Consider the following 25,786-nt stretch of genomic DNA (forward strand, 5'->3'; position numbering starts at 1 on the left):
TGTTTGAAGGACTCTCGTTATTTCCCACAACGAACAACACAGCACAAATTTCACATCTGTGGTTATCAGCCTTTTAGGAGTGTTTAAGACCTTCATGTGTTCAGACATGAGAACAGCAGGAAGCATCACAAAAAACTGAAATTCACCACAGAATGGGTACTTTGGAGGGCTCAGCCATCAGAGATTACTGCTGTTATCACTGAACTAACTATTTAAGCTCCATGTGACTAAAGTAATGATGTTTTGTTTCTACTCAGACACAACTTCTGTCTCTACTGAATGCAGAGTACTTGCAGAATTTATAAGTGCAAGAAATGATACATGGTTTGTCTTTAATAGGTTCCATATACTTCCTTAGCTACTGTGTGCACACACATATGGGCAGAGTTGCTATTCAATGTCATACACTGCACCTTGTCAAATATTACATTTAAAATGGTGACCAATGGAAAAAATTTCTTCAGCATTAATCTTTATTTGGCAAGAATAATTTGGTCAAGACTCTTCCTTTAAGAGACCAGAAACCTTTAAGACTTTTTAAGTTTTCTTAAAAGAGAGTTCAAGCTTTTCCATGGGGTATACTTTCTTTCAGCTGAGCCAGGTTACCACAGAAAAAGTTTTGATTTGAAATATTCATTCAACATTCATTCAGATGCTTCAGGATCTTTAAATTTCTACCAGTACATATGAAGGTCCATGCTTTAAAAGCTGTGCTAATCTTAACTGACAATACTTTGGACTATTTAGTGTGGGAAATTTAGTTGTTGAATTCTTGATTTGGGGTTCAGTGTTTCTGATTTGTTTTGCCTTTTTCCTACACATCAAGTTTGGCCTTATACCAGGCCTTAAATGAAACATTTTGCCTTTCCTTCTGTGGGCAAAAGCCTTTAAGATATATGACATTTTGTAAAGAACCCACTTCAGTTAGGATAAACCAAATTCCTACTATTTATGTATGATAACTGCAACTAGTTCAAATTATCACTGAATTTTCAGAACGCCAAAGTACTTTTTATTACATGCTGTCCACTAAGCATATATGCACAAAAGCATTCTGCAGTTTGGCCCAAGATCTCAACAAAAGCAGCAAGCAAAACAAGAAAGCTTTACTGCAAAGCCGAAAAGACTATCAGTCTTCAAAAAATAACAATTGAGAGTGAGATGTACCACCTTTCATCTACACCAGATGTTAAATGTATTTAGTTTCAAACTGCTTTACAGCTGACAATAACCAAGCTATGCCACAGACTGCCTCTGGCTTCTCATTTGTGCATGAATATGCACAGAAATTGCATTCTGCAGGTGAAGCATTGCAAGCCTGGCCATCTCTTGTGGTGTGTTGTTGGCCGGTGGGGCTGGGGTGCAGCAAGCGAACACAGCTGAGTGCCCCTCGCAATGCTCAGGCTAATGCTACCTGTCGAAGAGAGTCAGATGAAGGTGAAGAAGGGCGATTAGAAGAACGGAGGCTAAGGGAGAGCTCCCACTGGTCAACAAAGAATCGGCGAGACGGCTCAGTCTCAGGCTAAAAAAAGAAAATAAAAACCAGAACAATCATACATGGCTACAGAGAGAAGAGAGGAGAAAATACAAACACTCAGGCTCTCTATGCCCACCATCGAAGAAAGATGCTCATAGGAAAACCTGGAGGAAAATGCCAGCGTATCTTCACTTTCTCCCTATCAAGACAGAGTAAGTTATTCTTAATTTGCTCTTTATTAGGTTTTAAGTCATTTAGGACCATTTGGAAGCAGTTACCTCCTTCTATAGATGTCCAACCTCCTGTAAACCAACCAACTCAGACACTGGCAAAGCTCCCAAATCAATTTCCTCTACTCCTCCTGTATCTCCCACTGTTCTTTACTACTGGCCCAAGGCACAAAGATCATATTTCAGGCCATGTGAGACCTCTTCTGTATTTTAACTATATAAACCAAAAGCCTGCTTCTCCTTGGGGATGGAAGAAAAAGAAATTAACTTGTATGCATTGCCAGTAATTGGCAGCAAATTTCTAACCTAAAATTTACTGTAAGCAGATTGGAAACATCACACTAAGAAGAATGAAACAATATAAACCTATCTGTTGTTCTTGTTTATCAAATGGCAAACAAAAAATCCCAAACTGAGAAACTGCATCTTTCTGAAACTGGTTCCTCACAGGAAGACCCAATCAATTGGTCTTCCAACATACCCCCCATTAACTCTATGGCTCATTATGCCTATCTCCCAACAAATACTTCACACAAATAGGGAAAAAATAGCTGGAAGTATCAGATAAATAGTGCTGGTGGAAAGAGCACATTCCTAGAAATTATAGTCTGGAATGAAAAATTGTGCAAGTTTGAAATATCTGACTCTCTTTTACAAGAAAATTATGGTGTTAGTTATAAAAAGGAAAAATAAATGTCATGTAGCTGTATGAACCACAAAAAATAGCTGTTTCTAGCCACTTATGATAGTATAAGCTCAAAACTAAATCTACTGGACAAAAAGCAAAATAGCTTGGCTTTCACAATTTCCCCAGTTTAAAGAAATACAACTATTTATAGACAAATTTTCTATACTTCAGATTGTAAACATTTGATCAAATTTGTTTTCTGAAAATGTCATACTTTGCTAAGCCTTCCTTCTCTTGCTAAACTATTATTCTTCTCTTCCTTCACTTAAATCCCACACCATAATCCATCACTGCCTGCACTGTTCCAACATCTGTTTCCTTTTTCCTCTCTGCTCTACCCACTTTATCCTTTCCTCTACTTTGTGTTCTCAGCCTCTCCTCTATTTTCTCTTCTCCTAATTCTGTACTATATACAGAAAATTGACAGAATTCAAAAATTATTTCTGCCTTTGCATTATAACACTGTTAATCTTTTCTACCCTCAAAAGGAGCCTAAAAGTGCTTAGAGAGCAACATAAAAGGTAGGAACAAGATGTTTTGGTCTAGATGTTCATTTCTGTATCATCATTTCAACTGAGTAGGGAAATGCACACAAGCATGCTGTCTTTGGATCACGCTGGATCACGCCCAAGATCTTCAGCTGTGTCACTCATTAAGAGAGGTGCTAGGATGTTTAAACAATTCTTCTTACTCAGTCCTTCACAGTTTCTTCTGTGTCCCCAAATCCTATAAAAAAATCTAACTAAAGGTTCGCTCTTTCTTCTTGGAGAACAGCTTCACTGACTTTAATTACCAGCAAAGAACAGAAATGAGAAGTGACCTAGATGTTATAGATTTCCTTTTGACATGGCTTGGAAAAGTTACGACCACAAGCAAAAGTTCTGGGACTGTTTATACTCCAGCAGAAGAAGACAGCTTGATTTTGGATGGTTAAATCAAAACAGTACGTTATTAAAAAATACCTCGCTTATGTAGACAGTGTTTTGCAAAAAGCACTCTCCAGTTTGCCAAATGCTGTTAAAGATAACTGAAAATACACAGGGGCAAGCAGATGAAACTGAAGAAGCCACTGTTCAAACCAGTATGCTCCCATATGCCAAGGATGACATACTGGAGAGAAAATTAAGCACAAAACCAAACCAAAAGTGTACACTAGAATCAAAGAAAATCCACATAAGCTGCCAACTCTACCATTGCAAATAAGTTTGCATGAAGCACGGACACGAAAGCAGTACTTCAGAGCCAGGAAGTGTGCCTGGAAAATGTAAGTGATGTTGCTTCCCGAAGCATCTGCGAGCATTTGACTGGAAGATGACCACTGTGAGATGATTTGATCTGGACTCCAGCTAGTTTTCAGCATGTAGTCTGAAGCTCAGAGGCTGGGTTTTACCTTATTGTTTGTATTGTGTTTTAAGAAACAGAAATACTGTTATTTATCAAAGAAAGAGACAGGTAAGAAGTAGCAAGTAGGATAAAAATACTACACAAAATAGGCTTGACTGTGTCTTTCTAGCCATATGACTGTAGAGCAGTGGTCATCATATTTTGGTGAATTTTTCTCTCCCTCTGACCCCAGATGTGATCGGTACCCAGAATCCCACACTGATATAGGACACCAATAGGCAGGGCTGTAGTCACCTGATGCCTCACTGCAGGTCTGGACTCCAGAAGGGCCCTTTGCTCAACATTCTCAGGCACTTGGTCATCAGAAAATAAACGAGGAGATCTCTGTGAGATGAGGAAGGAGGTAGTAAACAAAACGGGAAAAAAAAAAACCAAAAGGAACACTGGAATGCCACACATAAGGTATGAAATTCACATGCAGAACAGTCACAGGAGCTCCCATGTGAAGGCTGCTTTTACTCTCAAAGGCTAGTGTTCTAATCAAGTGCTATGTTTTAACCCACAAGGCAGAGAAAAAAATCAGTTGAATTAGTTGTTATTCACAACTCTCCCACCTAGGACTGCTGCAGCCAAACCCAAACAAGCGTGTGGCCTCTCCCTCAATCTGGCATTACCATCCAAAATAAATTAATAAATAAAACCTGTGGCTTTATCATGCATAAAGGAGCTTATTTACCAACTTATTTCACCATAGTTCTCAATTCTCAAGGTTATTTCCTTTGCATATCTAAACCTGTACATACTTGTTTCTCAGATTTGTGCACAGAAATACGTTTCCAGGGTAATAATGTACTTCAGTACTCATAAAGAACAAGTTAGTTTCCTTAAAGATGAAAAGTGAAATGCTGTACTTGCCAAGGAGAGGATGCTTAATAAGCCTGGCTGGTTGAAGCAAAGTACAGCAAAATAAAACTGTTTCAGAAACTGCCAGTTTTACTTCTGCAACTTTGATGTCCTACTTGTTCTTGCTGCTCTGTCATGTCAACACGCCCCCAGGCACAATATTTGACACCTCTGCTATTCTGGTCTTGCATAACAATCTTCTTAAACTGCTGTGTGGTGCACTTAGTGACACAGAAAACAAGACCTGGCTCGTGGCCTGCTACACAAGACAGGAGTATTGCTTGCAATATCACACAGCTTCAACTAATTTGTAGAGTTCAAAAGGGAACAGCCTACAAACATGTGTATGAAGAAACCTCAGGCTTGATCTGTGAAGAATGCCAGGGTGCTGCTATGTATTGCTATCTGTCCTTCAAAGCAGAACAGAAAATCAGGTTCACACCCAATTTACGAGAAATGCTTCTCTCATTCAGATGCATTAATAATACTCTCAATTTTCAGCTGTTTTCAGTTCCACCTACTCCTTCCTCCTAGATCATTTTCACTAAAACTAGGGCCTATTATAAAGCTGTGGGCTTCTATATCACTGCAGGCACATGCTTATTCAGTTTCTACTCTGTCAGAAAACATTTGTCCCACAAGAGTCTTTTGTTAGAACACATTCTGAAAGTTGCAACAATTTTATAGCTGGCTACCACTTAAGACTTAATTCATTCAAAGCCTCTACTGGAATGTCAATGAATTTGTCAATATGAATTCAAATTAACCAATTCTTTTGAATGCCTTTCTTTTCTTATGCTTCTGTATTATACTGAGCCATTCAGAGAGACTGTTGAATATTTCATTGTTAAGAAGGCTTCAAAGTCTCCATATTAAATAATGCCTCATCATTTCTCCTTTTACTTTGGCCCGTAGGAGGCAAGATGGAATGCCAGCTGTTTAACCATCCAGAAAGCAAGCCGTGAAAACAATGCAACGATGTTTGCATGAATTAGCAAACATAACTCTTCTTGTTCTGCTACAGCCACAGCATACTTCACTAAAGAGGTGTAAGAGAAAGAAGAGCTTAAGCGCTAGATCTATGGCAAAATAAAAGCATATAGCAAACTGTTGATAAAGCTTGTTATGCATTTATGTGGATATCACACAGAAGTAATCACTCCTAATTGACTCTCAGCAGTTCCAGCGTGTTAACAGCAGCATTAGGATAAGTGTGTTTCACTACCCAGTCTATTTGCTCTTTGTATTGCACATATCTACCACAGCCTTGTGTCATCAGCATCCATGCCATTTGTTCATGCTCTTTACCCTTTCCTGTCTGGGACTCTGCTCCCCAGGATAGTCAGCACCAGGTTCCCTGTTTCTCTGCAGGCAACAAATTATGAGCTTAACAACAATCACAGACCAACTTCCTAGTCAAAATACACTTCATCTGATTTTTCTTAAGATGCAGACAGAAAAGAGGGTCATAACAATAATAGAACAGTTTAGTAAGAATATTCTAAACCTGCCAATAACAAGATGGCTCCTGTAGGAAAATTAATTTAAAACATATATTCATATAATGTTGGTAAATGACAATAGAGTACCATAATATAATTAAATTAGTACAGTAAAGATGATAACACACTCAGTGTAACTCATACTGTGATGTTAGATCAAAGAATGGAAATGGAAAGTTTAGAAGAAGTGGCAGAATGAACTCATTAGAAGCATGGAGTTGAAAAAGGCTTAAAAAGACACCAGTGTAAAAAGGACACAGATCCATGTGACTTGCTATGAGGCCAAGACTATTTCAGGAAAAGAAATCATTCCTAAGGAAAAAAGAATGCCTCCAAAAGCAGATTTTTCATCTGAGCCTTCAAACTGATCAGTCCTATAGCACAAGGAGCAAAAATTCCTCAGAGTTAAAAGGAGGAAGCCAAATTTTTTGTTATTATTATTTCTTTGAGCAAGACAACATGCAAAAAAAAGTCTTTTATAGGAAACAACATAGAAAATGGACAAAGTTCACTTGGATCCAGCAGCAGCTAGCTCTCATGACTAAACTAGACAACCAAAAAGACACAGGACAAACACCTGAAGAAACCAGCGAGAGAAAACATAGAGCTAAAGGATCCTAAGTGACTGAAAACCAATATCTCTATATGGAAAATTAATTACATGCCATAGATTAAAAAGTAAAACTACATTTAACTGCCTTAGTTTCTCTATCTGCAATCTTTGGGAAAACCTTTCTTTTCTCATAAAAAGTATCTGTCAGAATTTTCAAAGGATGTTGGCAAGAAGAAGACGGCTAGCTATCACATCACAGAAGGGTTTGGGCTGGAAGGGACCTTAAAGATCATCCAGTTCCAACCCCCTGACATGGGCAGGGACACCTTCCACTAGACCAGGATGCTCAAAGGTCCTGGCCTTGAACACTGCCAGGGATTGCAGCAGCCACAGCTTCTATGGGCAGCCTCTGCCAGTGCCTCATTAGTAGAGAGCTTCTTTCTAGTACCTAACGTAGACTTAGTTTCTGTCAGTTTAGAGCCATTCCCCCTTATCCTGTCATTACATGCTCTTTTCAAAAGTCCCTCTCCAGTTTTTCTGGAAGTCCCCCTTAGGCACTGAAAGGCTGCTCTAAGGTCTCCTCTGAATCTTTTTCTCCAGCCTGAACAAACCCAAGCCTCTCAGCCAGCCTTCACAGCAGAGGTGCTCCAGCCCCCTGATCATCTCTGTGGCCTCCTCTGGACTCAGCCCAACAAGTCCGCATCCCTCTTCTGCTGGGGGCCCAGAGCTGGATGCCGTACTGCAGGTGGCATCTCACAAGAGCAAAGGGGTAGGATCACCTCCTTCGACCTGCTGGTCATGCTCCTTTTGATGCAGCCCAGGATACGGTTGGCTTATCGGGCTGCGAGTGCACACTGAAGACAGCTCATGTTAAGTTTCTCATCAACCAACACTTCCAAATCTTTTTTCCTTAGGGCTGCTCTCAATCCATTCTTGCATTGGCCACCTCTCTAGCCTGTCAAGATCCCTCTTGGCTAGCATCCCTTCCCTCCAGCATGTTGACCACACCACACAGCTTGGTGTCATTGGCAAACTTGCTTATCAAGAGTAAGTCCTGACTACTCTGCTAAAAGATAACATGCCTCACAGAGTTTATAGGCATACTAGTGTTCAGCAAAGAAACATTTCCCACTTACGGGGAAATTTATTTGTACAATCCTTATTGAAAGTTATGAACTGCAGCTTTTTATCACCTTAAGATTAGCTCAGGATTGATCAGGGAGGAGTGGAATTTTATTACTGCACTAGGAAAGTTAAACAAAACATTTAAAAAAAAGATGCAACTCAAAGAAGCATGCTGACTATGTACAAGACAAATATTAAAGGATTTCAAGTAATATTTAACTGGAAGAACAACAAATGCATCTGTACAAACATCTGGATGCGCATACATACATTGTAAATAGAACAGCTCTCCAAATTCAAACTCAGACTGAATGAACACAAACTTCTATGAGACAAAGGTCTAAGTATGGGGGAAACAGAAAGACCACACTGCACATATGCAGGGCACAACGCACAAAAAAAGGATTTAATATAAGTAATCCTAAAAGAGTTTCATGGATACAAGGGCAAATTTTCAGTCACACCTATTTAAACAAAGACTGGAGACACAGAAAAGTTGCATTTTCTTTCCCTCCAACCATTTAACTTCTCTTTTTCTGCTACTCAAAACTGAGAAAGGCTACTGTAGCTATAAATTACTCTACAGTAAAACCCTAAAGGCTCCAGTGGACTGGAGAGTGGAAACTCTCCATGCTTCTGGTGAGCTAAGGCCAACCTATGTTTCTAACCTAAGAGGCTGAAGATGCCCTACCACCATCTGGAAAAAGAACATTGGAAATTCATTTGTAAATGGGATATCCGGTAACTGATCTAGTCACTTGTACAAGCAGTAATGAAGAGAGAGGGACAGAGCATGCAGAGGGAATCACCTGCTGCCTGGGATACGGTGGAGAGGAAGGTGGAGTGGAAGAAGAGAGCATGATGACTTTTTTGGGGCAGGTCCGAGAACATTCTTTACGCCTCATCTTTTTTTTTAAAAGAGAAAAAGAAAACAAAAAAGTCATAATAATGGTAGAAAAGATAACATTACCGCTGGCTTTGCTGAGCCAGGCCAGAATGCATGGACAGACAGACTGCAATCGTAAGCTCACATATATCACAAATGACCTAAAGACATTTTATCTGAAGCTGAAAGACTTAAGTTTTTCATCCATAACCACACAATCACATGTCCATTTGACAGATTCTTCTATGGCAGCCAGTGAACAGTTTCCTACATCAATTAAACCAACAGTTTCTGACTCAAGATCTTACAATGAGTGCAAGGTACAAGTTAGAACTCTTCACAACTGGACTGCTCTTTGCTTCACAAAAAGTTAATTATTACTGTGCCTCCCAATGGTATTAAACCATCTCAGGCAAGTTAAACTCCACTGCATTCTAACAGAACAAATATAGAGCTGTTTTATAGCCAAAATGTAGCCACATCTAATAGTCTGAATATTACACAACACACACACTGTCATGTGTCCTCGTGATGAGTGTCTTCATTTTAATGTGCTAAAAAATATACCTTTCTAGGTCTCTATTCCTATGTACAGTCTTTTCTCCACCACTTCTTGATATTAATGCATCTTCTGCCTGCTCATTAATGCCCTGACAGCTAAGCTGACACTATCATCCGTTTGGGTGTTCTCTTCCCTTTCAAAAGACAAAAATCAACTCTGAATTTCAAACAGCTGCTACAAGCAGTTTAAACTAAAGCACATAACTTTGTACTGAAGGGGATGAGGAGCATTTACATGCTGTTTCAAAAGGCTCCACTGTGAAGCCACTGATGTCTAGCTGAATGAATGGTAACACTTTCAACCACTTCAGCTGTTCATGGATTTTCACCTGACCATGTCCAAGTCTGCACTTCAGATTTCAAAACTTTCATAAACTCATGTATTTTTTTCCATGGCAGGTCTCAGAATACAACATTATATAGGCATATGAAGTTCAGTCCTCCAGTAGGATGCATTTCTGAGCATGCAAACACAAAGATGGTTATACGAAAGAGAAAATAAATATCACAGATTTTAATAAAAGATTAAGAAGGAAAAACAGTATTTGCAGAAATTATCGGTGGTGTACCCTCTCTTCTGTTGAGATTTCAGCTCCTGCTGGCTGTGATCACCTCAGTCACTGCATATCTTTGAAAACCACAGTTCCAACAGAATTACTGCTGCACTTTTATCACACTTTAGGGAACTATCTCAAAAGAACAAGCATCAGATCTCTAGGGACAGAAAAGATGTGTACCAAAAGACATGTGATTCCTACCTTGTAAGCATCTATGTACACATCCGTGATTTAAGCTTGCTGCTGTTAGAAGACCTATGAGACTACAGTAGAAAACGTGGAAGGCATTTCTCAGTGCACTGGGAGTCTGGAAAGCCAGGACAAAATCCCATTTAAAAGTCCCACTTCCCATACCATACCCAAACATTCAAATTCTCTTCTGGATAGGTCATATGGCTTTCCAATGGCTTCATGATCCCTGAGGTGCTCTTTCCCAAAATGGCTTGGAAAGCAACAGAACACACCAAGATGTTTTTATACAAGTAAGCACTCGTTTGAAATTAACCACCACACCCTGAAGCACAATGCAGTTTTTTTTAGAAGATATTACCATCACATAAATTACACACATTTTCATCACTGTGCACATACACTTAGCAGTATCTTTGTGCATTACCCACTGCTGCTGAGGTGCTCATAACAGCACGAAACCAATTTTGCCAACACAGAACATAATTTCCAAAGTGCAGTTTAATAAAGCAAATTTTGTAATCCAATTCAAGAGGAAAATGCAGGCCACACAGTACACTGCAAGCCACAGATTGCTGGGGTTTTCAACCTGCTTGATCTTTTGAAGGTTCTCCCTTTCTGAGAGAAAGAGCATTAAAGGTCTTGTAATGAAAGTAAAAACTGTTTCAGAACAGATTCTGCCAGGACTTCATTCTTTCTAGGTATTCTGTCTTAGCAAGCCACTTCTACAACAAACATTTTGCCTTACAAGCTCATTGCAACTGCTGGCCTCATAATTTTTAATTCCAGGGCAAAGTAAGATTCTAGATCTAAACTGAAAAGCAAGTACAGCTAAGGAATTCCATCTGACAGAAACTGGCATGCAATAGGCCCAGGCAGATGTAATTTTTCCATCAAAACTGAGGGTCCAACCCACACCACATACTTTGCAACTGTGTGGTTTCCCTCCTGCAATAACTCTTATGCATTTACAGTATACCTTCCTCTTCCACACGGTTTTCAAGATGCAGGAAGGACCAAACCTATCAATCACAAGAGGTGAAACTGCTCTTCTCCCAGCTGAGGATCTCAACTTAATTCTGTCTGCTGGCAAGAACATTAGGCAACCTGTGGTTTCCCCTCCAATAACATGTCACCACTTTGTTCCCTCAGGAATTGCTTTGCTCCTCTTCAAAGGACTCCAGCAGAACGTATTTGCTATGTGATATATCACATGCACAGTCACAGAAGTTTTTTCCCATAACTCTCTTACCACAGAGGAGAACCCTTTCCCACAGCTTCATGAACAACTCTTCTGAGTTGTCCCACTAAATTGTCAGGAGCAATACTACTCCTTTATAGCATCTCCAATAACATGCACTGGTAGCCAGCACCAACTCCACTGTTGGAAATCTGTGGCCCAGGAAATAGCTTTGTAGCTAGAGTGCCCAATGTCACTGTAGAAAGCCAATTCAGAACTGTAGAAAGGTACAGTCTCACAGCTACCAGATTCTGCATGCCTAAGCAACCAGAATGAAGAATCACAGCAGCCTGATGAAGCACTGCTTCAACGACTTCCTGCAAGATGGATTTCTGTCCAAGTTTGGCAAAGCTGACTGACTGGCTCAAGTGGATGGCATCCTGCCTCAGCTGATTTCTGATCTGTTGAGAATAAATGGTTCTATAAACACCCATGGCTTTTGAATGAAGACAGCTGATGTTCTTCACTTCAGCAGGCGAGTAATAAGGAACCTTTGGAATAGGGACTGTGTCGATTGTTTCTTTGATCCTACTGCATCCTGCAGATTTTGAATCCTGGAAACACGATTTTGTTCTTCTCCATTTCAGTTATCCAATGAAGAACACTGCAAATCCAGCAAAAAACCTGAAGAACCAATCATCTTCTGTTCAAGCAGTGAAGCTTATCAAGGAAAGATCATCTCTATGTGTAATCTTAAGAGGGAAACCATCCATACAAGGCAGTCACTGTCAGTGTTGAATAAAATAATTTAAGTCCTTGAAAGTACCACTGTTACAAAAAGATTTTTCTCAGATCTGCCCTACATTGCTGCCTATATGGATATTCTACCAATGTAGGGGGAGATGAGAAGGATTCCACTACCACCACCCCACTTTTTTTTTTGTGTGTAATTCAGGTATAAGCAAAGAATGAACACAAGAACGACTGCTCTTTGGTGATGAGAAAACACTCATCGTAAGAGCAGGAAACAAAAGGGTGCCTGTTTTTTTCTATCTATTACAAAATGAGGACAGTGAGAACTTGTGTTTCACCATAAAGATGTATTATAAAGCTGTCACAAAGTTTTAACAGCAGATTCAAACAGAAATCTCAAGGCTGCAGGGTTATGATCTTTTCCAAGTGCTAAAATACAAAACTTCATCCTTCTTAGCTGGGAAAGACAACCAAAACAATCCAGTTTTCCTTTTTTTGTGGGGAAAGATAAGCAATGGTCACCAACTGACTTAATACTGTACAGCCATATTATGTTCTTCTGTATCAGAACTTTGGGTACTCCCCCTTTACATGGGAAGTATTATCAAAAGACAAAATCTGCATTAAGCATGAAAGATGTGTATCCATCTGAAAGTGCTCATCCGCCTATGAAGAAGATTTTCATAAGACAGAAGAGCAAACACTGAGTCAGGAAACTTAAACATAATGCTGTCATTTTTAAGACTCTCTTGACAGTCCTAGTGACAACAATTATTCTGGCTTGGGTCTTCTTTCTTGGAAACAAATCTTCCAGATCATGGCAACAAGTCATGACATGCAGAATTGTGTTGAATGCTTCAGACATGAATATCAGCGTGAATTCTTAATCATACAGAACAGTGAATTTCCAAACTAGTGTCACCTTCTTCCTCTTGACTCCAAAGTTTGCTCTGATTAAACTGCAACCAGAAAGATTTTTCTCCAAATTATGGCTGCTAGGAAAGTACCTCTCAGTACCCTCAGAAGCAAGAGGAGGCCATTTGCACAGGGAAACAGCAGAAGCAGAGTAAGCCAATGAGGTAACTATCCCTATCTGTCTGAAAAACCTGTCACAAGCCTTAGCTGCTGAAAGTACACGGCTGAAATAAAAACACCGACTACGACAATGGGCCAAAACATGAGAGAGAATAAAATCTGGTGCCTGATGATTCTTCTGCTAGTCTGAAATAATCTGTGGCAGCAAAGCTAAAATTTCCTTAATTTACATTAATAGAGGCATCTGCAGTGCCATGTATGTGAGAAGTTGGCAAGGAAAGTTATGTTTGTCAAAGAGAAAGAGAAACCACAGTGAAGTCTTCTGTAACTGCAGAACACAAGATTTCACATGTGAATAGCAAACCTAATAACCAATTTTATTATTTCTATCAAGGAAAAGCTTTAATATCATAGGTGACATGACACCTTTTACATCATTGGCTATGAAAATAGCTTACGTTTCAAATGTAAGAAAACACAGAAAAATCTAGATATTCTATAGGCAAGTTTTCTGCTAAAACATCCACCAAAACCCTAAGGAAGCTGAAACGATGAGAAAAGAGCAGAGAAAAATTTCCTAAGTGCTTTTGAAATATCAAACCATGCACCATTACCAAAGAGTGATGTTGATCTTATTGACCAAAAGCTAAATTATTTAAAGACTCACAAAAGGTGCTGGAGAAAGACTGGTTTAAAAACAGGACAGTGACAGCTGGTGTTGGGAGCAGGCAATGTGTAGTATTCATAATAGGTTTCTTTACCTGTTTCCACTGGGGTATGGGAGCAAGACGGCCCTGCTCTCGTCTGCTGGATGGCTGGTTGTGAACACGTTCTTGGTAAGGCAGGACAGGTTGCTGCATGCAGGTTGTAGGGAAAATGGGACCAAGGAGGAAAGATAAAACAGTAAAGGAAACTCAAAAAAGCCAAAAGAGTGGGATACAGAGTAAGACAGACAAACATTAAAGAAAAAAAAAAGTAGGAGAGAATTTATTTAGCAACTAAAATATAAAAAAAAAGAAAGCAAAAATGGGAAACCACACATATTTTTGTTCCTTCTCTTTATCTTCGTTGTTTCTTCAAATCAGCCATATGTAGTAGCTGAGAAACATCCGATTGATAAAGAGTAGGTGAAACACCACCATTCTAAGGTTGTGTTGTATTGCTAACACTGGTGTTCAGTGTAGCACAGACATACTTGACCGAGCTTTAAAGTAACAAGGTCAGGTCCCACTCAGTCTGGCCATGGCAGCACAGAGCCTGGCACAAGCTATGAAGACAAACCAAGCAGCAGAGCAAGAACTCTGGTCTTTAAACCAGACTGAGCCTTATCCGGCTGACACTGCAATGCTGGCAGTAGTTTGAAGTGACTCAATCTAATTTTGAAAATAACTACCCTGCAGTTGCAATAGTCAAGATACCATCCTGAATAATCAGCAGTTATCTGGAAGCTTCACTTGGAATTACAGAAATATCCCAATTGCAAAGAAACTCCCAGGCATTTACCTGCTGCACTTACATGCATATGCAAAACTTAACCACAGTTCACAAGAACAAACAGATGTAACACAGCATGACAAAGTTCACATCAAATTAAATGACCATTCTTAAACATTAGAAGTGGAATGCTTCTGGAAAGCTTTTAAACAGCAATAGCAGTTATAAAAGAAACCTAATTGCTTGTGAAAGAACTTACATAAGACAGCCAGTAACAGAGAAATGAACTTTTATTAGGAAGTTCTTCTCTGGCCCATACTTCTAAATTTTATCTTTTTTGAGAAAGCTTAACTCTTCCCTAGGAAAGCCTCTGAAGCAGAGAAGTGCCACTAGCATCCAGCCTCCAGGAATGCATCTTATTATTCATTATTTTCCTCCTCAATTCCAAAAGGTTTCATGATCTGTCTCCTACCTGTCTTCGTAAACTTGAGGACTGCACTGATGCATTCTCCTCAAACTTGGCCAGTAGCTGGGTTGCCATAGACTTGACTTTGTTCTGATTCCCAATGGCAGCGTCAATTCTCCTCTCCGTCAGGGCGCTCACCAGTGTGGGCCTTTCTTCTCTGTAGCTTCGTGGTATGTCCTCCTAACAATCAGTGATATCAAAAGATATAACCAGATCACCTTTTCTTCTCTATGTGGAAAACAAATCTATTAGTCTGTACTTGAAAGCTCACATTTACATTTCTTTTGGCATGTCATCAAAAGTTCGGTTAAAACTCTCCTTACCTTTTCAACCTTATCTGATACACTTACCAACCAAAGAAACCACAGCTGAATCACTCCCATGAATCCCCTGATATAAAGCAAAGGCGTATCTCTAAACCCTTGGTGACATCTCAAAACACTAAATTTTAACTCATTTATAGCTATTTGGCTATAAACATTTCAACTTGAGGACTGACTTATGGGGCATACTAGACATATTTGCTTTTTGCACTAACCATGGCTAAAGTTTAAATATGAATGAAGCTTCTGTTTATACTGCATTACCTTACTAAATGACAGTTTTATTCTTGATGTCCTCACATCAAATCAAAGTAAACTGCAGTAAAAACAGAACATGAAGGAACTGCAACATTTCAGTTGTTATGCACTGTTCTTTCATAAGCACCAGTCAAATATTTACACTACAGATATGACAAAGCATAACCACTGAAGAAATAATTTTTATCTAAAAATATAATCTTATATAAACCCTGTCTGGAGATACAAAATGAAAGGACTGAAGTAGGAAAAAGAACCTAGCATATGTTCTCTTCCCTGACACTTTCTTCACTGTAATACTTACATCCTCAGATTGGCTGGTTTTTCTCCTCTTTCCTGCACCATCCAGTTCTTTTTCTTTTTTGTCCTGAAAATGGAAGGAGGAAGAAAAAGAAATAAGCAAACACCAAAGATAAGTATTCTTATACCTTTCTGGCCTGAGATAAATGTCCTCTATGTACTTAAATAAGCTTTTCAATGCAACTGATTAATTCTTTGGGCTCATTCTCCATTTGTTTAAGAACAGGGTTTTATCCTGATCTGCATTAAGAGATTCTTAACTTAAAACTGTACATTCTTCAACACTTTCAACTAACTGGGAACTGAGTAGTAAGTTATGTTCCAACACAAAATATATTCCCAAATACCACAACATGAATGGGATTTTAAGACTGAAATATACCGCTAATTAAGAAAACATACTACAGATGTGATTCTGCAGTTATAAATATTATGTGCTGCCCCATACCAAAAGCTGATGAGCACATGGTCTCTTGTAAACGCACAGCAAATACACACTTATACATGCACTTCTGGTACCACTTACTTGGACAACAGCCTAACAGACACAAGTGGTATCAAGACCGTGGTACGGTTACCTTTGGAGTGCGTTTTCGAGAGATGCTTTGTCCCAGTTTACTGAGAAAAGAGATAGGTGATTTGGTACTGGCAATTAGGGCAGCTTTTTCTTCTGCATTCAGGTCCAGACTATCTGTTAGCAATAAAAACATAGGACAAGGGAATGCAAAGCATTCTTTTCTGTGGTGCTATTATTAAATACACAACTGAAGGACTTGATGATTATTTTTTTTTAACATACGACTTTCCACAGATTCTTAGTACAAATTTATTTTAATGCCCAGAATTACAACCCTTCTCAGCTACTCTGCTTTTTCATTTTGCCAAAATCAATTCTTCTTTCAGGGTTTATAACCACCCAGAAGAAACACTATGTTTACTCTATTTACTTTCATATTTAAAGAGCATCATGATCATCAGTATTCTTACAAAGAGTTCAGAGTTTTGAAAATAGTAGCTGATACATACTATATTTTTAAAAGGCTATTAAAAACATTTTTTCCCTCACCAGAATTATATACTTGAATTAAGATCATCAATAGTAAAGCTGTAAAACATTATTAATATTTAAAAGTAGGCCATACTGATTTGTGTCAGGCAATTATATTTTTCTGTTCTGATCAAAGACCTTTTATTTCTCATTGGCCTGAAGTTAGTCTCACCATTCATGGATGGTAAAGAGGTATGAAACTTAGCCAGTGTTTTGAAATTACCTATTAAACAACTATTAGCAAGGCATCTCACATAAGTTAAGACAGATGAACTCCTAAGAACAGCAAGAAAGCAGAAAAGTTATCTAATATTGCTGAAGTAAATTTAGAACTTTTGAGGACATTCTTTGTATTAACTCTTTTTTCTCCTCCTGATGCTGCTAACATCGTATTTATCAGCATCACTAAGAAGTCGACTTCTTGTAATGTAAAATTAGTAAGTGACTAGCATGACCTCATGCAGAAGCAGCATGATGATAACTGAAGCACACATGTTCACCCTGAAGTCATCTTTGAATCTGACATGCCGCCAGCTCCTTACCACTGGAGGGGATGGTGTCTTTGAACATCTCATAGAACTGTGTGAGGTACATCACCATCGAGAGTTTATCTGGCTCTCCAACAGATGCCATTTCCTTTCCAGTCATAATGGGACATATTCCAAACTCTTTTTCAGCAATGTCAAAGGCCAGCTGGTTATTCTTCTCCACATTGTGCTCATCCAGAGAATCAAAGTCTCTGCAAAGGACAGAAAAAGGGTATGCACTGAATCAAGTAGAAACCAGATCTCTAAAAGAATCTGGGGATCCATTTTCTTTCTTTTTTCCCCTCCCACCAAAATCTCTCAAATTTATCTGCCAGCAACCTTTTTGTATTGCAGAGTTGATACTACTTAATTGTGGTGAACTTTGGCTCAAATGAATTCTTTTTTCATTTTTTGCTCCTTCTGCAAACCCAGGTTTTTCTTCTTAGAGACCTTAGTATCCTCTGAAATACACCTTCACTTCTTCATTTAATGGAAAGCTGTAGTGCTTTCCCCTGCATTAAATCTTTTGTGTGTTTGGAACAAATGTAAGTCTTCACTTTTACCCCCTTTTTTCTTGACAGATCCATATTTTTAATCTGCTGGCTTTTCTCAAAACTTGTAGAACTACATAAAAACTATATAAAAAGCTATAGCTTGTAGAGAGTTACATAAATAATTTTAAAAGCTATCTGAGCTCTCCGCAAGCTATATAACTATTAAAAGAATAGCTCATGTTAACTCAAGTAAACCAATAGAAAAGCAATTCAGTGCACATGGAAGGCAATAACCCCATCATTTCCCAACATGCTTTACATTGGATTATATGTTTAAATACAGCTCTAGCACTTACTTTTCTACTGTCCCCTTGGGAAATTGAAGCCATCTCAGTTTCTAATTAAAGTACTGGAGTCTTTGTTACTGTTACTTTTTCCAGACAGTGTTTTCCCATTCTAGAATCTGGGCACTGCTTTACCCCATGTATCATGGAAGAGGATTCCTCTCATTTCCCCAATATCAGCATGCTAGCATACAAGCAGTAGCAATATGATGGGTCGCTACTACCAAAAAGAGCAGCAGTTCATAGTTTCACAAGAAACTATGATAACTGAAAAAGTTTCACAAGAAACTATGAACTATACCTAACTTCACAGAGGAAAATCTGTCAGTCAGTAATGCTTTCCAGTCAATATCAATTTGAAGCTTAACTCTGCCTAATCATCCAGAAGGGAAAACGACAACACATTTATCTAGATATTCATCACGCTATTATGACCTTCCACTCTGCTGGTGAATCACGTTAGTTTCTATCAAGTCTAAGTGAATTCATTTCCATCTCTTTCTCCATGTATTGCCTTAGTCTCCATACAATTACTTCTAAATACCACTAACATTCTGCCCTTCCTGGTTATTCAAAATAGACAGTTACTCACATTAAGTCTGGACGGTATCTGTGGATAATGGCACACAAAGCTAGGCCACTTTTCCATGACATTGTAAGATCTGTCACATTAACACCAGCATATCCATCGGTCTGCCTCTGGCACCAACTGAGCAATTTACTAGAGCGAGCTACAGACTCTGTAAAAAGAAATCAATCACATTTTAAAGGAGAAATGCACAATGTCTTTTTCAGGAATTCTAAATAAAACAAGCCCCACTAATCAACAAATAAAACCTTCATGCAAACAATCTCATTCTACAACAGGCAACATAGGACAGAATTCTAGGTTTTTTGAAAGATTATATTCATATTCATTTTAGAGCCAAGAAAATTTTTAACTTGCTAAAAAGTACCTAAGTTATAACTTGCCAGGCTTTTCACCCTAGTCCTTGTTATAGAGCCCGAGGAATTATAAAGCAGTCGCAAAGGCTTGTTAAATATGATCAAAATTATATACAGTAGCATAATGCTCTCTAAAGCCTAGATATATTATTTCTAATGGAAGAACTACAAATGTACTTCTGCAACTTTTTCTTTTCTCTTGAAAGCTTTCCTCTTAAAAGCATTGACCTGTTTTGACCTTGCCTTACTGCAAGATCTGATGAGATTACAGCCTAAAGGGATGTGATTGCAGGGCAAAGAACAAATCAAAAGACTACATAGCTATTCAGCAGTGAAAGCAAAAGCACTATCCAAGAGTCCCCAAACACTATCTGAGCATCACATCCAAAGGCAAGGTATGCAGAAGAAAAAGTTCAACATAGCCCTCAGGGTACAGGACAAGTAGACAGATACTGAAATGCTTATTACAAGACATCTAACTTTCAGAATAATGCAAGCAAAGTTTCATTTGGTTAAGCTAAAAGATGGGATTGAGGAAAGCATGAATATGATAGACTGCTTGAGAAATACCTTCTATACAGTTTGTAAGAATTCTGAGTTTCCTGTTAGAGTGAATTCAAGCTAGGTTCTTGCACTCTAAGTAACGACATCGTTATAGGATAGAGGAGGTGAAAAGAAATACTTGTATAAGCAAATATGCTTAGAAATTTAACCACATTATTAAGCAAAGGAAATTAGGCAAACAAAATATATTTACATGTTTGTGGAAACTTGAAAGATTGTAAAACCAGAATGTTGATGAAACAATTGCTGGATACAATTTCTAAACTGAAAGAGACTAGTTAAGTAATACCCTACAGCCCTGCTGCTTTATGGTTGCTGCACTGATCCAGCTCCAGAATACCAAAGGGAATAGAACAGTAGCTAGGCCTACCATTCCGAGTCAGCTTTGGTGTCCTGGAGTTCACAAAGTTCTCTATTTCCAGGTGAATGTCTTTCAAGTCTCCTGTATTATACAAATGGCGTACCTAAAATGTCAGAAATAATTAAAAATTGCCAACATGCCAAGCACCCAAGATCCATACAAAAAGAGCTAGAGAACAAGGAGCCATCACAAAGGAAGAAGATAATTATTATGCAACAGAAATCTCCAGTCCAAGAATCCCAGAACAACAACTATCAGCTCATCAGTGTTGAACAGTCTAGCTGACTGCTGCTCAGCGGATACCAAATTGGAATGACAGACTACTATACTAGATTATCACCAAAAAATGCACATGCACACAAATGCAAATGTATCATTACAGCATGGTTAAAACTTTCAAAATCAAGAATTCCTAAAATGAGATTTGTTTGTACTAAGTACAGAGGTCTACTCTTGACTGACAGATCCGCTTTTTACTGTGTTCATGTTACACTGCAACATAAGATCACTATCTGTTCCCAAAACATTAGTACAGCTTTACTTAAGCAAAGGCACCACAGATTACAAGCATTCAGAAGCACCATTCAACCAGTTACCTGCTGTGGCCGCAAGAAGTTGACGTTGATATTGGGGTACCGGGTGGCAGGATCAATGCTGTAATGGCTGAAGTTTTTACTCACATTCTCAGGCGTGGTCTGAGGCAGTAGCCTATAAATGCTTTCCCTTGGGAAAACAAGATTAAAGGGAAAAAGTGTATTTTGGTTTTGCCTTGACTGGTTTGTTTCAGGTTTTGTGGTGATTTTGGTTGTTTGTGTTTGGTTTTGCTTTGTTTGGGGGAGGTTTGTGGTTTTTGTTTTGTTTTAAGACATGAATCACTACTAACACCGCTAAGTGAATTCTGGAGATATAACCATTCAGATCAAAAATCCAATCACTTCAGACACTGACAGCTAAAGATTCTGTATATTAAGATCTGCAATTTAATACAACTCTAGAAATCAAAAAGGGGGAAGAAACCAATACACTAAAACCATAAGCTGAAAGAGCTCCCCAGTACAGTAAGAGCATTTAGACACTGAAGCGACTCAAGAAGGCAGCCACAAGGGGACTAGAGCATTTGCCCTGTGAGGAGAGGCCAAGGGAGCTTGGTTTGTTCAGCATGCAGAACAGAAGGCTCAGGGAAGATCCTACTGCTGTATCTTAAAACATCTAACAGAAAGGTGATAGAAGTCTGGCTCCAAACACATTATAACCTTAATTTTTTTAAAAAATCAAACAAATGGAGTCTTTAACACCTGTTGTGCCATTTTTGCAATTCTTAAAATTATACTGTAGTTCCTGATGCTGAAGCTGCAGCTGCTTATGTTTGATAGGTTCTACTAGCTGTTGCTTTTACCTATTCTACCTTTTAATTACCCGAGTTCTGATTCGTAAGAGCTCACCTTGGGTCACCAAAAAAATCACACAACCAAAGATGACAAAAACATCAAGAACTCAATACACTAAAGACAGATAAGATGTTGTTTAGCTTGCATGAAACAAAGTGACCAACTTAGGAGAATATGAAACAAAAGCAGGGGACAGCTTCCTTAAAAGAAAATCATAAAAGAGATTTATAAGATAAAAGGGGATGGGAAAAAAAATTGTCTCTGGTATTTTAAAGGCACCTGTATCTTCATCTGGTTTGCTATTGCAAGGATGGTGACAGTAGTCAGGCTCACTTCCTCCACATAATGCCAATAAGCATCAAGAAAAGATTCTTCATCTAATCTTTTTTAAATCTAGAACCAAGAACAGCTGCAACATTTCTTTTTCCTCTATAAACATACTTCAGGTTATCACTTTCTTAGGAATTTTTTTCTTCACCTGAATTATACCCACAAGCGTTCTCACAGAAATAGTGAGAATCCATCTCCCACTCTAGCTACTTGTACTAGAAGAAACAGAAATGAATGGTGAGATGTTGAAGGATTAGGTTACAACTGAAAGTGTATTAATTTGCTGTATTACCTCTCTGCGAGAACTTCCAAAGGACTAGCACCAAGAGACCAACTTCGTACCATCCAAGCAGAGTCCATTGCAGCCAAAAATCCCCTGGCTATTCCGGTTCCCATTGGCCAAAATGGCTAATATTATCGTTTAGAAAAAAAGAAGGGAAAAAAAAAGGCAGAAAAAGGAAAAGCATCAGTTAGGGAAAGTTTTAAACAAATATCAAGAATACATTCAGATGGTAATCTGCTGGGAAACTATAGCTCAGTAATTAGCTGAAAGGTCTGCTCCCACTGGGCCAGAACAAGTCAGATGTATGACAAACTGCCTATGAGCTCCCCCCAAAGCCCATGTTCCTCTGTTTCCAACAACAGTTCCTAGTCTGGAGTGCCCTAACAGCTTTCTCTTCAAGACTGTACTTTTTTTACCAACTACAAAATGGAAGCTATTAACAGGTCTACAGTAAATTCTATAGAGTCTAATCATCCCAATGAGGAGTAGATAAAACAAACAGAACTTCAGAGCAATCTTTGCACATTTCTTTGCACATTACCATACTAATTATCCTGTTTTCCCAAGACTCCACTCTTCCCTCAAACAGCAGCTTCCCTTACAGTAACTCTCTTACAGGCAGCACATATTTCAAGTGATGGGTGCTGTGGCTTGTGCTTACACTCCAATTTACTGTTTAAACATAAGTTTAAAACACAAACCTCTAAGAGACTGTCCCCAACCAGTGCCACAAGTAACTGGTGGCCATTCTGCTCTCGCACCAGGGCTGCGTTCTCTGATGCATACATGCACGTGAAGTCAAACATGGCCACATCTGGCTGACCATAGTGATTGATGGCAAAGTCCAGTGATGGCAGCTGCTGATTAGTGGAGAAGTCAGCTGCTTCTCTGGCATAATTTAGCAGAGCCTCCTGGTCCACATTCTCCCGTGAGAGTAGCAGCTCTGTGTCAGCATAATCCTGCCAAAACCACAAAAGTAAAGTGAGATAGCCAAATCCACAAGTTTATTTTAAGGCTGGTATATACAGCAGTTGGCATTAAAATGCTGACAAATCCACCGATACAAGTTTGCCTTCCAATTTCTTTCATTTTTATCCATGTTTATGTTTCTAAGAGAAAATCTGTAAATCAAAACCAATCTTGCAAGCATTTCTGACTGTGAAAGGCCTAAGAAAGTCCCAAGCATTTCTCATCACACAATTTTTAGACAAAAGGCACAAGATTCCAGTCCTTCTTTTATTAGTTTGTGGCCAAACTACTTTTAAATCAGCTTCTATCAGAATAAGATACAGGTAAATTTCCAGTACTTTTTTTCACTTGCTGCTTTTTCATTCCCATAGAACAAGGGAAGCTCAACTATGATCAAATATTGTTTAAGCATACCTTAACAAGAATGAAACCCCCAAATCTACAGAGAGAGAAAAATATTGGAGAGGATGTGTCTTGCAACACTCTTCTGATGTTTTAAAATACTTCAGGCATTAATCACACATTAACCACATATTTCTGTTCTAAAATACCTGTGTAAAAACACTACATGATGGAAGAACAGCACATTTCCCTTCTTGCAGCATACTGAAAGCAAATTGTTCCAAAAAATCTTAGTTTAGAGAGAATATAGGAAAAGTTAATACCCACATGCCGTATCACTCCTTTTTCCAACAAGCTCTGTTTTTTGGCAGTCATGACAAAGTAGTGCGTATCATCTTTGTAATAGACAATGTTCTCCAAGTCAATACCTTGTGACAGAAGAAAAGACACAGTGGTGAAGGGACAAGTTACACACTCCATAAAACACAAAAGCTCTACTGGAAGAAAGTGAATTACAAGTACGTGGTTAGAAAGTCTTTGAGAGAGAATGCCAAGCAGCTTTCTCCCATGCTTTTGATGGCTTCAAAATCTGAATCTTCAACAAACCCAAAACCAGCAATTTTACCTGTAGATAGCTACCTCTTATTCTATCAGAATAAGATACAGGTAAATTTCCAGTACTTTTTTTCACTTGCTGCTTTTTCATTCCCATAGAACAAGGGAAGCTCAACTATGATCAAATATTGTTTAAGCATACCTTAACAAGAATGAAACCCCCAAATCTACAGAGAGAGAAAAATATTGGAGAGGATGTGTCTTGCAACACTCTTCTGATGTTTTAAAATACTTCAGGCATTAATCACACATTAACCACATATTTCTGTGGTTAGTATATAAATATAGCTGTCACTACAGTTTGCATTCAGATGTAGAGTGCAAGAAGCTGAACTCAAGATTCAGACTTTTCCAATTTAGGGTTCAGATTTCCTGAATACTATGAGGGAAATAAGTTCACCACTCCTGAACAAAAATAACACATATCTGAATGATACACATCTGCTTTGTACAGCTGCGTGGAACAGCCATAAAAAATGAGAAGTCAGATTTCAGAGAAAGCAATGACTGGTTTCCTTGCACAAAAATGTGCATTTATTGATTAAATTTGAGACCTGAGATACAAAGCTGCAATAATAAAACCAAAGAGTTTTCACTGGGAATCCGGCAATTGCTGGCAGACCTGTGGCTTCCCGCAAATCCTGGAAGAACTTCTGGTTGAAGATGAAGGCCACACCGCTGATCTCTTCTACTTTGGCTTCAGCTGTGGTGTTACGATTGATGAAGTTAGCTGTGATAGCAATTGCCAGTTTACCACGGAACTCTTTTCGACGAAATCCTACGGGGAGAACGAAATAGTAATGCTGAAAAACAGAACACACCTTCAGGGAAGGCTCAGCATACCAAGGACAAGTGCCTTCACAAAATAAAAAGAGAATGGATTTGGTTAGTTAAAAACTCCTCCACAGAGAAAGCAACAATTGCTTCAGCAGGCAAAAAAAAAAAAATCTTTCCTCTCTCTCGTTTTTTCCAAAAATTGCAACTTGCATCAAAAATATTACAAGACAATTCTCTACTACACAGAACAATATTCAACGCTTCAATGCTTACTCTCAAAAGTAAAAGTTACAACATTACTCAAATAAGGACAAAATTACCCAGGTCAAAATATGTAATTCCTTTGCTAGTGGATAGGAAAAATACAACCCACATGTCTGATATAGGTGGATTTTTAATGGGCTTTGCATCTCCCTTTCATTAGTCAAATATCCACATTTTGATTGGGATGCTAATGGCTGTTTTTCTTCTAACGAATTTAAGAATAAATTCTATTTCAAAGTGAATTATGGATACACCATTACCTTCTAATGTGTTCCTCCTGCCATCCCCTCCAATGATTACTTCAAACTCATACTCAGACACTGGATGGGTTTTTGGGTGGACCAATGCACGCCAACCTATTCCTGTTAAAAAACTCCAAGTTAATATAAACAGCGTTTATAATAGAACAAATACACAGAACCACTTCTTAGTATCCATAATCCCTTCTTCACACTGTCAGTAAAGATACATTGCAGGACAGGTATTGCTGTTGACAGGGCTATTGCTGACTTGCACAGTCATTCTGTGTGAATCAGAGACAGACACACTTCTGGTAAACCCCCCTGACCTGTAAGAATCACTACAATCTTATGGCTTCTCTACTGTCTATTTAATGAATAGGATGCCAAACAAATAACAAAGTCACCATCACCCAAGGCAATCAGAGAACAGATTTCACAAAGATACAAAAAGTGAAACAAGGATCATTAACTGACAAATATCTTCACTGAATGCAAGGAAAGGAGTTGTTACAGAAAGATCTCTTCTAAG

The 25,786-nt window shown here is 38.6% G+C and overlaps 1 protein-coding gene across 5 annotated transcripts in view; it reads right to left on the reverse strand.

The window, feature by feature from the left end:
* MICAL3 (microtubule associated monooxygenase, calponin and LIM domain containing 3) overlaps positions 1–25,786 on the reverse strand; it is a 108,497-nt gene that overhangs the window by 75,026 nt on the left and 7,685 nt on the right. For 2 of the 5 annotated variants that reach the window (XM_013127828.3, XM_031044910.2), the window contains exons 4-20: positions 25,276–25,377; positions 24,597–24,752; positions 23,687–23,787; positions 22,750–23,007; positions 22,058–22,173; positions 20,644–20,770; positions 20,057–20,150; positions 18,770–18,917; positions 17,355–17,551; positions 16,343–16,455; positions 15,769–15,831; positions 14,890–15,063; positions 13,745–13,837; positions 8,632–8,727; positions 5,951–6,007; positions 4,034–4,123; positions 1,415–1,522 (exon numbers count right to left, since the gene is read on the reverse strand). In XM_013127828.3, the coding sequence (XP_012983282.2) occupies positions 1,415–1,522; positions 4,034–4,123; positions 5,951–6,007; positions 8,632–8,727; positions 13,745–13,837; positions 14,890–15,063; positions 15,769–15,831; positions 16,343–16,455; positions 17,355–17,551; positions 18,770–18,917; positions 20,057–20,150; positions 20,644–20,770; positions 22,058–22,173; positions 22,750–23,007; positions 23,687–23,787; positions 24,597–24,752; positions 25,276–25,377 (2,093 nt within the window). The remainder of the gene's footprint in view (positions 1–1,414; positions 1,523–4,033; positions 4,124–5,950; positions 6,008–8,631; positions 8,728–13,744; positions 13,838–14,889; positions 15,064–15,768; positions 15,832–16,342; positions 16,456–17,354; positions 17,552–18,769; positions 18,918–20,056; positions 20,151–20,643; positions 20,771–22,057; positions 22,174–22,749; positions 23,008–23,686; positions 23,788–24,596; positions 24,753–25,275; positions 25,378–25,786) is intronic. The other 3 variants (XM_005144358.3, XM_013127830.3, XM_031044911.2) reach the window with 2 other exon arrangements.

Source organism: Melopsittacus undulatus, chromosome 5 (genome assembly GCF_012275295.1).
Source record: "Melopsittacus undulatus isolate bMelUnd1 chromosome 5, bMelUnd1.mat.Z, whole genome shotgun sequence".
In the NCBI taxonomy this organism is placed as follows: Eukaryota; Metazoa; Chordata; class Aves; order Psittaciformes; family Psittaculidae; genus Melopsittacus; species Melopsittacus undulatus.